The following is a 16,278-nucleotide window of genomic DNA, read 5'->3' as shown; positions in this document are numbered from 1 at the left end:
AAAACATGAGGTCAAGAATCTCAATAGTTTGAAACATGTCCCTATTTCATGGAGTACATGTGGTACTGAGGTTGAAACAGTGGTTATTCAAATGCATGGAATTCTGTATTTTAGGCACAGTCTTAGGGTATTTATAACAAGCATGGATTCAAGATAGCAGTCCTTGGCACACGGTACTTTACAGCCTGGAAGGAGAGTAGATTTAGTATATAGTATATTGAAGAAGGGTCAAGAACAGGGTATGAATTGAAGGAGAGCATATTTTGCTTTGTGGAGGGAGGGTTAGGGCAGCAGGAGAGGGAAGACTGTTGGGTTAACTTTTAAAGAAGAGCTGGGGACCTGGACAGAGAAGGGAAGGTCTGCGTTTGGATAGAATAGATAGCATCTATAAAAGCATAAACTAGTAAAACAACATAAAAAGCTCTAGAAATGGAGAATAATTTGTTTCCATTTCAGAATGAAAGTGCCATAGGGTTGGCAGTGGTGATGAAGCTGGAACTTTCTCTGTCATACTTGCTGTGTTTGTCTTTATCTTCTCCTCTGACTTGCCTGGCCCACTATCCCATTCGCACCAGGGTTTAAACACAGGAGCAATGTGGTTCCATATAATGTGCAGAGGGTCTACTAAAAAGGGTGTGAAGTAGAGGCAAGGAGCCAGTAAGGATTAGAAAGAGTAGCATCATTAGTCCTGTACTATGTTGTTAGTAGACTCTGGATTCAAAGATGATGCTAATTCTCTAAAATAAGAACCCATATTAACTTTTGAACCCATTAGTTCTTTTTTTTTTTAATTGATTTTAGTTTTTTAAATATTCGACAACAGAATGCATTACAATTCTTATTACACATATAGAGCACAGTTTTTCATGTCTTTGTATGTAAAGTATGTTCACACCAATTCATGTCTTTATACTTGTACTTTGTTTTTTGTTTGGGTTTTTATTGTTGTTTTGCTTACACATATCACAATTTTAATATCTCTGTTTGTATAAAAAGTAGGTTGACACCCAATTCTTGTCTTCATACATGTACTTTAGATAATGATGTCCATCACATTCCACCATCCTTGCTAATCCCCTGCCTCCTCCCTTTCCCTCCTTCCCCTCTTCCCTATCTAGAATTCATCTATTCCTCCCATGTTCCCCCTCCCTACCTTACTATGAGTCAGCATCCTTATATCAGAAAAAACATTCAGCATTTTTTTGGGGGGGATTGGCTAACTTCACTTAGCATTATCTTCTCCAACGCCATCCATTTACCTGTGAATGTCATGATTTTATTCTATTTTATTGCTAAGTAAAATTCCATTGTGTACATATACCATATTTTTTTTATCCATTCATCCACTAAAGGGCTCCACAGTCTAGGTTGGCTCCACAGTTTAGCTATGAACCCATTAGTTCTGAGGAGGATTAAATTCACTGAAAGGGTTTGAAACTGGAACTGGAGTTCAGTAGGAAGTATCATTGTCCAAAGGTATTCCACACAGATGGAAATAGTTCAATAAAAATGAAATCTGGAAAAGAACTGGAATAAACCTTCAGTATTTTCTGGGTGTCAAAAATTTAGGGAATGCCTGGTGTAGGTGATGCATGTTTTTAATCCCAATGGCTCAGGAGGCTGAGACAGGAGGATGGCAAGTTCAGAGCCAGCCTCAGCAATTTTAGTGAGGTGCTAAGCAACTCAGTGAGACCCTCTTTCTAAATAAAATACAAAATAGGGCTGGGGATGTGGCTCAGTGGTTGAATGCCCCTGAGTTCAATCCCTGGTACCCACCACCCCCATCACCAAAAAAGAAAGAAAGAAAACCTTTTAAAACATTTTTCTTAAATGAAAGAAAAATGGTTTAAAAAAAAAAAAAAGCTGAGTGTGATGGCACATGCCTGTAATCCCAGTGACTCAGGAGGCTAAGGCAGGAGGATCACAGTTTCAAAGCCAATCTCAGCAACTTAGCAATTCAGCAAGACCCTGTCTTTTAAAAAGGCTGGGGTTGTGACTCAGTGGTTAAGCACCCCTAGGTTCAATACCAAAAAAGATTATTGAATTGAAAATTTAAATTATATAGAAATGTATAGCCTTTAAATATAATTAGCCAGGTGGGGTGGTATATGTCTGTACTTGGGAGGCTGAGGCAGGAGGATCACAAATATGGGGTAGCCTGGGCAATTTAGTTGAGGCCCTGTCTCAAAATTATTTTAATCATGGTAGCATATGAGGTGGGAGAATCCCAAGTTCCAGGCCAGCCTGGGCAATTCAGTGTAAAAAATAAAAATATCTGGGGATATAGCTTTTGTTTTGGGGGATTGGGTAACTTCACTTAGCATTATCTTCTCCAACGCCATCCATTTACCTGCAAATGTCATGATTTTATTCTATTTTATTGCTGAGTAAAAATACCACTTTTTTTTTTTTTTTTTTTTTTTAAAGAAAATAGTTCCAGTTCAAACTCTTTCACTCATCCACAATGAGTGGATATAGCTCAGTGGTGGAACTCCCCTGAATTCAGTCAGACCCTAGTACTGCAAAAATAGATAAAATTTTAAAAATGTAATGAAAGTGGTTGCTGATGTTGTACAACTGTAGAGTGCTAGCCTAGCATGTGTGAGCCCCTGGCTTCAATCCTCTGGTACCTAGGACCAATAATAAACAAACATGATAATATCACCATAATTATTTTTTTCCTGGTACTGGGGATTGAACCCAGGGCCTAAAGATGCTAGTCAAGCACTCTGCTACTGCATTACATTCCCTAGAAAATCTATGTACCTCGCATAACAAATATTCAATAAAATAGACTGCGGAGGGAATATAAATTGGCATTAAATTGGGGAAGCAGTGTTGTTGTTTTAATATTTTTATTTTATTAATTTTTTTTATGTGGTGCTGAGGATTGAACCCAGTGCCTCACACATGTTAGGCAAGTGCTCTATTCTGAGCTACAACCTCAGCCCTGTGTTTGCAGTTCCAGGGATTGAACTCAGGGCTTTTCACAGGCTAGGCAAGTGCTGAGCAATCTGTCACTGAGCACTTGCCTAGCCTGAAGATGAAGTTTTGAATGAAACTTAGCTGCTTTTTTTAGGCCAGGAGAGTGGAACATTTGGACAAGCAGGAGAGAAAGGATTATTAAGGCAGAAAGGCCTTAGAATAGTGGGAAGAGATATGATACCAGAAAGTCATTTGGTGGAGTTGTTCTTCAGTGGAGTATTTACAATTCATGTAGCAAAGGTTTTTGTTTTGAGGTGATGTTTTACTGTGTTGCCCAGGCTGGCCTAGAACTCATGGATCATCCTGAGTAGCTGGGACTACATGTGCACGTGGTGTGCCCGGCTACAAAGAACTATTGAATGCTAAGAACTGTGTGCTACATGCTGGGGATTTTAAGAGAAATGATAGGTGAAGCCAGCAGCTTGGGGAGGCTAAGGCAGGAGGATCACAAGTTCAAAACTAGCTTCAGCAAAGAGCCAAGCACTAGGCAACTCAGTGAGACCCTGTCTTTAAATAAAATACAAAATAGGGCTGGAAATGTGGCTCAGTGGTTGAGTACCCCTGAGTTCAGTCCCAACTACCAAAAAAAAAAAAAAAAAAAAAAAAGAAGAAGAAGAAGAGGATGATGAAGAAAAGAAGTGAAAGAGGAGAATAAATTGAACTGATTATTTGGGGGACATTTTGTTGGCTTCTTGTTGAAAAAAAAATGAAAAGTCTATTTGTTTTCCTTGATACAGTGCTGGAATCTTATCTAATTGTAAAATTCACTAAAAAGTGTACTAGGTTGTCACAGATACCTTTTTACAAGTAAAATATATTTCAGACAATTCTGAAAGTTGCTTTGACTTTTCTAGGACTCCAGAATTAACTTGATTTGAATGAGAAAAGTTTCTCAGAATTTCTCAGTTTGGTCCCCTTGTAGTGGTTTTGGTAATTTTAAGTGTTCATTGATTGAATTCCTAAGTACCTAACAGTTTCAGTGTATTTGTCTGCTGTATCTACCAGAACAAATACCACAGCCTAGGCAGCTTAAACAACAAAAATTTATATTCTTCAAAGTTCTGAAGACTGGAAGTGCAAGATAACAGTGTTGCAAGGTTTAGTTTCTTCTCAGGCCTCTCTCCTGGGCTCACTGTTTGTTCACGTGGCCTTCCTTTTGTGAAAGCACATCCCTGAGTATTTAAATTTCTTACTACAGGGACACCAATCAGATTGGATTAAAGCCTACTGGTAAAGGATTCATTTTAATTTAATTACATCTTCATAAAGCTGTATCTCCAAGTACAGTAACATTCTGTGGTTCTGGCAGTAGGAATTTTGGAGGGACATAGTTCATGATAGAGGAGTGTCTTGTTTTGTTCAGTCCTATTGAGGACTGAACCCAGGGGTGTTCTGCTACTAACCCCCTACATCCCCAGCCCTTTTTTAAAAATTTGAGACAGGGTCTTACAAAGTTTAGAGGCTGGCCTTGAACTTGGGACCCTCCTGCCTCATCCTCCTGAGTCACTGAGGTTACAAGGGGTTGGGGTTTTATTTTTATTTTTTGTTTTTTAATCTTTTTGGTTATATCTTTTTTTTTTTTTTTTTTTTTTTTTATAAATTTCCATACGGTGCAAAGGATGGAACCCAGTGCATCACATGAGCGAGTGTTCTACTACTGAGCTAACACCAGTCCCAGGAATTTAGCTTAAAATTAACTTGACTGCTCCATGAAGACATAACTGAAGGATCTACATTTCTTTTTACATTTTCTAGCTAATAATCATAAGAAGTTATCAGAATTTGGAATTAGAAATGGCAGCCGGCTTCAAGCAGATGATTTCCTTCAGGACTATACTTTATTGATCAACATCCTTCATAGGTAGGAATTATTAATATTTTATGTATAAGAAATTAGAATATACAAATTTAAGACAAGGTGGAGGGAAAGTGTTTTCCTACCAGTAAACCCTACTGTTCATTGAAAACCGGAAGTGTATTTGCTTGAGTTGGCCATTGAGTTACCTGAAGTTTGACCTATAGGAAGTTTGGGGATTCAGAAATAAAAGTGAGGGGCCAGATGTGGTGACACACTCCTGTAAACCTAGCATCTTGGTTGGCTAAGGCAGGAGGATTAAGAGTTCAAAGCCAACCTCAACAAAATCGAGGTGCTAAGCAACTCAGCAAGACCCTATCTCTAAATAAAATATAAAATAGGGCTGGGGATGTGTCTCAGTGGTTGAGTGCCCCTGAATACAATCCCTGGTACCCCCATAAAATAAAATAAGACAAGAAATAAAAGGGATAAGCAAAAAATGTTTAAGGGTAACCATCAACAATGGTGGCTGATGTTTGACTTAGAGTATAGGCCTTTGCGTAATCAGTGGTGAGTTCATTTTAATAAACTGGAATAATTTTTTTAATTCCTCAGAAGATAGAACTACTTTCCCCCATAAAACAAATAATTTTATGATTTTTTTATTGTAATAAAAACTAAAATATTAAAAGCTATCCTGTACCTTAGTCATGTATTTTTTTTCTCTTTGGTATTTTTTCCTACCCACTTAGAAAACAAGACACTGAATGTACTTATGTTTTAGACTATTTACATAAATATATACGGCACAGTTACAAAGCAAATGGTCCTCCATGAAGGATAGTAACTGTGTTTGGTATCCAAACATTTTGCCAACATTGCCATCTTATACTAACCTGTGTAGTCTTTTGTGTCATTGTTTGAAGGTAATATTTATGTATACTTGTTGTATAAAAAGCAAAAAACAATGTCTGGGCATGGTGGTGCATGCCTATAATCCCAGCAATTTGGGAGGCTTGAGGCAGAATTCAAGGCCAGTCTTGGCACTCGGTGAGACCCTGTCACAAAATAGGAAAAGGGCTGGGGATGTGGCTCAGTGGTAGTGACTCTAGGTTCAATTCCCAGTACTGTCCACCCCACGTCCAACAAAACAAAAGTCATAAAGTGATAGGAAAGACTGAATATGGATTACTAGTAAGAAGTAATGGAATTAGAGAAAGACATCACTGGGGTGTGATCTTAAGCCTCAGTTGGACACCAGTTGGCTACCAGTGGCATACTGTGTTCAGTTTTGAAAGAAAAGACAGTGAAAGGACATAGTAAAGAAATATCACATGGTGTCTAAAAGAGGAGGCATAATTAGGGTGTTTTTTTTTTATCATATTTTTTAGCTCTCTGGGAACAGAACCCCCTTAAAACATGTAAGTCTTTTGTTTGACTTTCATGCATTAAACTTTCATACATGTTTTTGGGAACTCATGTACAAAAGTGGGGTGCTGTCTAGAAAGATGGGTGGGTAACCCAGAAACCATGTAACCCTAATCCCTAAAACACCAAACTGCTTTGGTAGAGTGATTACAATTTTTTGGCATAGTGGCTGAAAAATGGTATCTTAGAAATTATTTTGGGCTACGGTTTCAGACTCAGTTTTCTACATAAATAATAGAAGTTATTCAGCTTTTTGTTTTCTTTGTTTAAAGCAAGTCCCTAATATGAAAGTACATTTGTTTTGGCCATTAAATTAGTTTTAAATTATCACAGTCTTTTTTTATTGTAATTTTTAAAAATTTGAATCTGGATATGTATTTTGAACGCAGCATATACTTGGAACTTTTGAGAATAGTGTCTCTGATGTTGTTACCTTCACTGCCATTATTAGGATATGCACCCTCTGCTTTTTGTTTGGAGTAGGTAATGATAGCATTGAGGATGCATAATTCCTTTGATTTATGTAATTTTTCTTTGTAAATAGTTGTGGCAGTGGTCCTGTTTTATGGTATGCAATTCTTTCACAGTGAAGACCTAGAAAAGGATGTTGAATTTGAAGTTGTTGGTGATGGCCCAGAAAAAGTGGGGCCCAAACAAACTGAAGATACTGCCAAAAGCATTACCAATGGCAGTGATGATGGAGCCCAGCCTTCCACCTCTACGGGTGAGTCCTGGCCTCAGCCAGCAGATTAATTATCCACTAAGCAAAAAGTATGGAGAAATAAACTATAATTATAGTTAAGAATGCTGATTGAAGTAGAAACTCATAAAAATACTAGAGATGTATGCTGGTTTGGTATTGACTTGATAACTAAATAGTAGGCTGCTCATTTTATTTAGGAGCAACAAATCATTGTGTCTATTTTGAGTAGACAGGTGCTTGGTAAGTATGGGATTTTAGCATTTGGTAAAGTATATCAGAGGGTTTTGTTCCCTGGTGTCAGTGCTGAAGCTTGGTGCTTTTCTAAATAACTCATTCTTTCTATGCTCTGAATGTTTACTTCCCTCCTCCTTTTTTTATTCATGAAACTAAAAGTTTCCTATCAATTTTTATCTTCTCTGTTTCCATTGTGTTGACTCCCTGTCTTTGCATTCTTTGGAATATATTTAATCTTTGTTCTAGTCTTGAGAGTGTGGGGCTGGACTAGCTCTCCTATGGGCTGCTTTTCCCCCTCCAAAACAGGCTCCTTTGAAACTATTATGCTAGCTTTTTAAAATTTGTAATTTGAAGTAAACATTTATTGATCCTTTGAGGTAGGCAGGTTTAAGAGGCTATTAGTAGTAAGATAGGTAGTTTGCTTTTGATTTTGTAGAGGGGGAGATAAAACTACTTTATTGTGTACGGTTACGAGCATCAAATGTGGAGCTCCCACTTTGTAGGCTTGAATCCTGGCGTCATTTTTGGAGTAGTGTGACCCTGGGAAGAAAGTCAATCTCTGACCTCACTTTCCTTTTCTGGAAAATGGATAATAATGTTATCTTCTTTATAGGGTTGTTGTGATGATTAAATGAGTTGTTATATGCAAAGGGCTCAGAACAGTTCCTGGCACATTGTAAGTGCTGTTTGTTACGTTGTTGTTGTTGATGTTGTTACCTTCACTGCCATTATTAGGATATGCACCCTCTGCTTTTTGTTTGGAGTAGGTAATGATAGCATTGAGGAGGCATAATTCCTTTGAATTATATAATGCTTGTTACCACCTTTCTTTTACTTAGAAAAAAAAATAGGTGCTTTTCCTGGGTTCAATACCCAGTTAACCCCCCCCTCAAAAAAAAAAAAAAAGAAAGAAAAAGGTGGGGAGGATAGGTGCTTGTTATTTAAAACAGTAAGTAACTGTGAGAAGGGACGGCTCCCTAAGAATAGCCATTATTAAGTTTGATATAAATTCAGAAAGTTAGCTTTAAAGTATATAAAATATTGGTGAACCACTAATAACTCCCACACTTTTAATCTTTTTTTTTCCCAAAATAAGCACAAGAGCAAGATGATGTACTCATAGTTGATTCAGATGAAGAAGGTCCTTCAAATAATGCTGATGTCAGTGAAGAAACAAGAAGTCGCAAGAGGAAATTAGATGAGAAGGAGAATGTCACTGCAAAGAGGTCACGTACAGAGCAGATGGAAGAGCTTGATGATGTCATAGCATTAGATTGAGCAAGAAACCCTCCTGAAACGTTAGTTCATCTGGGCAGGACCAGATTGTTATGTCCTTTGTTCCAAAGGGAAAATAATGACAACGGGGACTTGAAAATGATTCTGCTCCCTTTGAAAGCATTCATTTTGCTAGAACTATTAGAACATTGGCGTATGCTGTATTAAAAGTAGGAGTATAGTTTTAAAACCCTTTGAACAAAGTGTGTGCATAACCAGTCATGAGATGAAACACCACAATGCATGTTGCCTTTTTAATGTAAATACCCTTAGGTATCATTTAATAGTTCAAAAATATTGTGGTTTAGTAAAGTTGATACCTGGTTATAAATATTATGCCTTTATTTTTGGCTAGAAGAAGAATTATTTTTAGCCTAGATCTAACCATTTTCATATTCTTAACTGACTGAAACAGATTCAAAGAAATATCAAGTGCTATGCATTGAAACTTGTTTTTAAATGTTAATTGGCACTATGTATATTAATGTAAAACAATGTTAATTTACTCAAATTTTCAGTTTGTACTGCCTGGTATGTCTGTGTAAGAAAACAATTTTTGTGTATTGTTACAATTTCAGGTTATTTATATTTGATGTTTTGTAAAACTCAAATGATTATACTGTACTTATGGACCAAATAAATGGCATCTGCATACTTGTTACACATGTCTGAATAGTTCCCATTTTTCCTGCCTTATATCTATGTTAAGTGTGCTAAAGTCTTTGCATTAAAAAAAAAAAAACTCAGCCAGCCAGGCATGGTGGTGCATGCCTATAATTTCAGCCACTCAAAAAGCTAAGACAGGAGGAACAGAACTTCAAGGACAGCATGTACAGCTTATTGAGACCCTGTCTCAAAAGAGGTGGGAGGGTGGCTGGTGATGTAACTCAATGGTGGAGCACTTTCCTAGCATGAGTGAGGCCCTGGATTCAGGCCCCAGCAATGCCAAAAATAAAAAAAATTTTAATAAAAAATATTTGAATAAAAGAAATTTATTCCTAATGGGTGTGAAGGTTTAAAAGATCTCTATTTGCCATAGATGATTACTTTCCAATCTAAAGTCTCTAATGGCAATGTTGTCTAAAATTTTGATTGTTGGGGCTGGGGATATAGCTCAGTTGGTAGAGTTCTAGCTTCACATGCATGTGGCCCTGGGTTCAATCCCCAGCTCCACCAAAGGAAAAAAGAAATTACATTGTTAACATGTAGCCTATTTATTGTTGAACATAATTAAGTGGTCTTTGCCCAGCCCCATAACTGGGACCTTGGATTTGAGATGCTGTGGTGGGTGTGGGGATCTTTCCTCCTTTCTGCACTTTTTGGATGTCCTGTTCTCCAACTGAGGAGTCTCTTCTTGAGCGTACTGTTCACAACCTAGCTCTAACTTACAGATATGGCTAGAATATCTGGGTGGAGTAATACTTAGCCTCCTTGAGCTGCAGCCCAGAAGTCCTTGGCCCTTGAGAGTGGTCTAGTCACACAGATGGTGCCTTGAGTTTTCAGAGATCAGAAACCCTTAAGCTGTTTTCCTCATGGTATACCAGTGTCTTTGGTGTTTTGGGCAGTGAACCTTCAGTTGATGACAATAACTACATTTCACATGGATAATTTATTGGATTTTCTACTTTGTGTAATTCTCTGCCATCCAGTTTATTAACTCTTCTTGTTTTATAAAATCTTTTGTAGATTCATGTAATCAAAGCCTTTAGAAAAGTCATGTTGTCTTTGCCCTCAGGAGCCTGCTGCTTAATGCCTCTGGGATGGACTGATTTCCAGCCTTCTGCTCAGCCCCATCCTGAAATACAGTGTCAAATCAGCCTCCTGGGGAACAGTGTGGTGACATTGTCTCAAAAGACTGATCTACATATCAGCATGTACCGTGAGAGGATTCAGTGTTTCAATCAAGAACCTGAATCATCAATGAAATAACTGACCAGGCAAAGATCATTAGTAGATCCCAAACCCTTCTGTGCAAGCCTTTCAAGGAACAGTCTAAGCTCAGTGTACCAATGTTGCTGCACAGATCGCCTGAAAGTAAAACTTCAGTCCCAGCAATGGGTAGCTCTGGTTGTCACCACCATAATCATGTGACCAAATCTAGCAGCACTAATGGGACTACCTGATATTAGGTGCTTCCTGATGAGATGATAACAAGAACACACAGCATCTTGCCAAAATATAGCCTGAATCTAATAAGCATCTAGGTTTAACTTTTAGCTCAAAGGAAGTAGAGAAGCAAGTTAAACAACAGTAAGAGGAAACAGACAAATGCAGGATGTGTTATGTTCCTTCCGTAATCCATCAGTCTGGATTCTTGAGTTGAAGTCATTATCATTTAAAAAGGAAGAAATTATTCTGGATTAAAGGAAATTAATTAAATTTAAGAGACATAACCAGGGATAACTATTTCCTGGCTCAGCAAAATAAATGACATTAGCATTTTTTTAAAATTCCTGAGACAGGCTCAGTTTATTTATTTAAAGAGAGAATTTTTTTTTTAAAATGAAGGGATTGCGAGTCCTCACTTGTCTTTTTTTTTTTTTAAGAGAGAGAGAGAGAATTTTTAATATTTATTTTTTTTTTAGTTCTCGGCGGACACAACATCTTTGTTGGTATGCAGTGCTGAGGATCGAACCCGGGCCGCATACATGCCAGGCGAGCGCGCTACCGCTTGAGCCACATCCCCAGCCCCAAGCAATTTTTAAATATTTTTCAGTTGTAATTGGACACAATACACCTTTGTTTTATTTATTTTTATGTGGTACTGAGGATAAAACTAGGCAGGGCCTCGAACACGCTTGCTGAGTGCTCTACTGCTGAGCCACAACCCCAGCCTGGACATTAGCAATTTTAGTAACAATTGAAAATTTGTATTGAAAGCCAAGTGCAGTGGTACACTCCTGTAATCCTAGCTACTTGTGTAGTAGGGGATTATGAGATTAAGGCCAGCCTAGGCAATTTAACAAGATCCTCTCTCAAAATGTAAAGGACTGGGGATGTAGCTCAGTGGTCAAGTGCCCTTGGGTTCAATCCCTGTAGCAGAAAAATAAATAAGCAAGCTTCTCACTCTTAGCTGTAAAGGTAGGGAGGGCCTCTGTTTCTTTGTATTTTTAAAGTAGAAATCCTGAGGTCCAAAATATCCATTTGACTGTTTTGAGGGAGGTTATATTTAGAGAAGTATTTTTATAGATACTTTCATACTGGGAACACATTATTTGCATTCTGCACTCAGAAGGAACATATTCCCTCCACTCCCCTGCCCTGTATCCAATTCAAAACAAATTCCAGCCAAAAGCTTATTTGAGGAATTTTAACTGCTCTTACTAAAAAAGTAAAATCAACTGGGTTGGACTATAGGGCTACAGTGCTTTCATGCAGTTTGATTATATTTTGTAGATACTTTCTGGTTATATTTTGTTACTAGTTCCTGGTAAAGTAACATTTTAATAATTTTTGCTAAATGTCTCTGACTCATGTCAGCTTTAAAATGTTTAAGTCTAGCAAATGATGACTCACACTAGACTGGGAAAGGTTCTGAGCAAGAATTTTATTAGAATATATAATGAAAGGTTCTCAGGGTACAAAGTAGTGCTGGGGATGGAATCTTAGGCCTCAAGCTAAGCAAGCCCTCTACCACTGAATTACAGTCCCCAGACCCCAACAATTTACTGGGCAAGTCAATTTCAGAGTTAGATATTTTGCATACTATGTTATTCACTCATTCTATAAATATAATAGCATCCCTCTTCTGCACTACGGTGAAAAGCATTATTAGTGTCATTAGCCTGGGCAGAAAACTTTGAGAGCAATATGACACAAACGGAAATCCAACTACTCATTTTATGATGTCAGCAATAAGTGGTGGGATTGAGGCTCTGAGGTCCTTCAAACTAACCAGTTGGTTCCAGCAGCAGTTTCCAGGATCTCTGAAAGTCATAAACACCAACCTCCTGCTCAAAAATGAATTACTGGTATTGCAAAAGCTTTACTGATTGAGCATCCATAAGTAGGTCTTCCCCATTGAGCTATATAGACTGGCTAGAAGTTTTACCATACTATAAGATTTGGGTAGAAGAAATTCCTATTCCTGAGTGCATGATAAGGTTTCAAGACAAGAAAAGATGGCCTCTTGACACTTGATGAAAGCAAGCTGCAAATGTTGGTTTCTAAGCCTAGTTTTTAGACTGAGGACTAGTCTAGGGCTTCACGTGTCAATGCTTTGAGTCTTTTCTGCCCTTCTCAGAATAAGGGAAATAATAGGACCAGGGGATGTTGAGAGTAGACTGAATCTGCAAGAACAAGAGACATCCAAGAAGAAGGGATGGAAAACCCCCTTTGAGTACACCTAGTAAAACAGAGTATATCAGATAGCCCAGCTCCAGGAGCAGAGGGGACAGTATGCTTCAGATTTAAGATTTGTGCTGATCTCCACAGAAGAAATTCTGTCAGGGTGAAACCTGTTGCAGACTGAGGGGAGAGAAAGAAGTGTGGATCCCAGCAACCTCCTCCTTGTGGAATTTGACTGCATAACATTCCCTTTCCCTCATAACCCAATTTTTCCAGCCATTGCCGGTTGACATAGGACCTAAGATTCCATAGGAAAACCCCTGAATTGTGTACATAATTAGAATCCAGACACTACAGACACCTAAGGGGGTAGCTAGATGGAAGCCAGATTACAAGAAGGAACAATGTTGGGGGGGCGAGGGGTCCATAAAAATGGGTTTAGACAAAGTCTGACTAGGATCAGCTTCTGGGGCTTCAAGATGGTGACTCAGAATGTGCTGTGAGTTCAGACATGTTCAGTTTTTGCCTCCTGATTGTGTTCATTTGCTGAGACAAAGGGAAGACTGGTTAACTTGGGAGGATGTGATGCTCCTCCTTCTTCCAGCAATGGTACCAAGGCAGCGGTGTGTGGAAACCAGCTCATCCTTTCTGGCAAGCACTGATTATACCCATCTCTTCCCAACTCTGCTCAGTGACCCATATTGGTAGTTTGAAATTGGCCCTAGTGGGAGTATTTACACCATCGTAATTAACAAAAGGTACAAATTAGGACTACTGATTTGTATAAAATTTCTCCCCAATATCTGGTTGCTTAATATGTACCATCAGACCACTAAGGAAAATGGAAAGAGGAAGAGCGAAAAGGAGAAGGAAAGAAAAGAACACCCCCACATCAGTGGAGGGCAGACAAGGCATCGGTGGAGGTCCGGCAGTGGATCCATGGACAGTGGTTCAGGTCTCATGAGTTGGCCTGTCCCTTTTCTTCTCCATTGTGCTTCTCAAGGCAGAATAAGGGCCTGGTGTGGTGGCCCAAGCCCGAAATGCACCTGGATGTAATCCCATCGGCTCAGGAGGCTGAGACAGGAGGATTGTGAGTTCAAAGCCAGTCTCAGTAACTTAGTGAGGCCCTAAGCAACTCAGCGAGACCCTGCCTCTAATAAAACATAAGCAAAGTGGCTTTTTAAGTGGTTAAGCACCCCTGGATTCAATCCCCAGAATTAAAAAAAAAAAAGATTCAAAATAATCTCTACTGTCATGTATATCTAATAACAACAACAACAACGAGCCAGCCTGCTGACACCAATCACTGTGCCTTCAGTGAGGATACAAAAGAAGAAGGGTCTGGGGGCATTCAGGTAATGTATAGATGTATATATCCCAGAAAGTGTGTCCCAGGACCTGTGAATGCTGCATTGTATCCACTTAAGATCACAATGGTATAATTCTCACATTATTCAATATTTTGAATATAAATAATGGCTTAGTCTATTTCCTCTTCACAGAAATATTATTTTAATGTTGAACACTGAATGTTTTAAGTTGTTTCTGGTTTTAATTAAGTAATGGGTTTTAGCAGATTCTGGACATCAATATATTTTTTTGTTTTACTGGGGATTGAATCCAGGGGAGCTCTCCCACTAAGCTACATCCCCAGCCTTTTTATTTTTTGAGACAGGGTTTCCTTAAGTTACCCAGACCAGCTTTAAACTTGCAATCCTCCTGTCTTGGCCTCCCGGGTCACTGGGATCACATGTAGTACCACACCTGGCAGTATATTGTTTTAAGTATTGAAAGCACTAAGTAGGCAGGTGGGGACAACACTTTTTTGTTTTGTTTTGTTTTTTGGTATTGGAGATGGAACCCAAGGCCTTGAACATGCTATGTAAGCACTCTACCACCAAGCTACATCCCTAGCTCTACAACACTTAGTCACTTAGTTCACAATTGCTTGTAAAGGCAAAGAGCCCCCCTCTAAGCTCCATTTTGGAAGGCTGGAGGTCTGAGGACAGTATAGATTTTGCAAACAATGTTATGGCAAACTTTTGTCTTTAAATTGTATTTTGGATTGTTTCCCTAAAATAGATTCTCACAAGAAGCATTGCTGGGGCTGGGGATGTGGCTCAAGCGGTAGCGTGCTCGACTGGCATGCGTGCGACCCGGGTTCGATCCTCAGCACCACAATCAAACAAAGATGTTGTGTCTGCCGAAAACTTAAAAAAAAAAACCATTAAAAAATCTCTCTCTCAAAAAAAAAAAAAAAACAAACCAAAACCAAAAAACCAAGAAGCACTGCTGTTTATGAATGTTTTTGGTTTTGTTGCTTGGTTTATGTAGTGAGGATGTTGATAACCACTGGATTGTTATTACTAAAATTGAATGGTTATACCAACTTATACCAGTATTATATGTGCAACTGTTTCAACAGTTTGGCAGTATTTTTAAATGATTGATAATCAGTGAAATGTGATAACTTTTAAATTGCTAGTCCCCTGTGCAAGGGTGGGGCAGAGGCTGGAGTTCTGCAAGCTCAGGGAGGTGTTGGGATCCAACACTGTGCTTCACAGCTTGTTCCTTAGCAATGTTGAGCCCAGACTGCCTTGATCAGTCTGGGCAGAACAATTCCCCACAAAAGTTACCTGTCCCTGAGATACAGGAAGTACCCTCCTGGAACTCTCTGAGCAAGGATGTCTGGAAAAGAGTGAAGGAATTCCTCCCTCAAGACTGTCTTCCTATATTCTTAAAAAAAAAAAAAAAGAGGGTCTTCCTGGATTCACCAGTCTTGACAGAAAATTGCATGGTGTTCTGCCAGGTTCACGGATGCACGCTTGGAATCCCAGCTACTTGGGAGTCTGAGGCAGCAAGATCATGAATCATGAATTCAAGTCCAGCCTGGGTGACTTAGCAGGACCCGTCTCCAAAAAAAAAAAAAAAAAAAGGAAAAAGAAGGTCTTGTTTTGTGGGATAAACCTCTAGTCACCTCTTGTTCTTACCAACGTGGCCTCTATGGCTGTATGTGTCCCAGGACCTTCAGCAACATTAGTGCTTTCAGGAGCATCCTTTTGAGCTACAGCCCAAATCAGAGGGCTGGGCAGGTGCTCTTTTGACATTCTTCCTCATCTTCCCTCCCAGGATCCCGCGTGTGCTAGGCAAGCCTTCTACCATTGAGCTCCATCTCAGGGTGACTCCCTGTTGTCACCGCAGCTGAGGCTTGCCACCCACTGGTTCTGAGCCTGAGGCCTGCTTCCGGCCTGGCCTGGCCTTCGAAGGGCCTGTGTACAGCAACCCGGGGTGGGGGGGACCAGTCCCCACCAAACACAGCTCCTAATTCTAGGCGCGCCTTCTCCACATCCAGGAGGGGGCCCGACACTAGTGAGCTACCATTTGGCATCAAGACGGGCGGGGGGTCCCGGGGTCATGCAAGCTCCTAAAGGCGCATCTGCACGAGATGCCCAGTGTTCTAGAGTTCTAGAGTGGCGGTGCGGGCGCAGAGCTGTCTGCATAAGGCTGAGCTTGTTGGGCCCAGCGCCTGAAACCGAGGTGGCCCTGGGAAGGAAGATGGGAGACGATGTGG

General features: G+C 39.5%; 1 protein-coding gene across 4 annotated transcripts in view; it reads left to right on the top strand.

Annotated features, from left to right (window-relative positions):
* Uba2 (ubiquitin like modifier activating enzyme 2) overlaps positions 1-9,081 on the top strand; it is a 52,392-nt gene extending 43,311 nt beyond the window's left edge. For 3 of the 4 annotated variants that reach the window (XM_040278877.2, XM_005330618.4, XM_040278876.2), the window contains 3 exons: positions 4,741-4,846; positions 6,796-6,932; positions 8,242-9,081. In XM_040278877.2, coding sequence (XP_040134811.2) covers positions 4,741-4,846; positions 6,796-6,932; positions 8,242-8,423 — 425 coding nt within the window. In that variant the 3' untranslated portion in view covers positions 8,424-9,081. Of the gene's footprint in view, positions 1-4,740; positions 4,847-6,795; positions 6,933-7,758; positions 7,822-8,241 lie in introns of all 4 variants that reach the window. The other variant, XR_005731142.2, reaches the window with a different exon arrangement.
* The last annotated feature ends 7,197 nt before the right edge of the window (positions 9,082-16,278 follow it).

Source organism: Ictidomys tridecemlineatus, chromosome 15 (genome assembly GCF_052094955.1).
Source record: "Ictidomys tridecemlineatus isolate mIctTri1 chromosome 15, mIctTri1.hap1, whole genome shotgun sequence".
In the NCBI taxonomy this organism is placed as follows: domain Eukaryota; kingdom Metazoa; phylum Chordata; class Mammalia; order Rodentia; family Sciuridae; genus Ictidomys; species Ictidomys tridecemlineatus.
The sequence above is the reverse complement of the archived record's forward strand: the minus strand, read 5'-3'. Positions and strand labels throughout refer to the sequence as shown.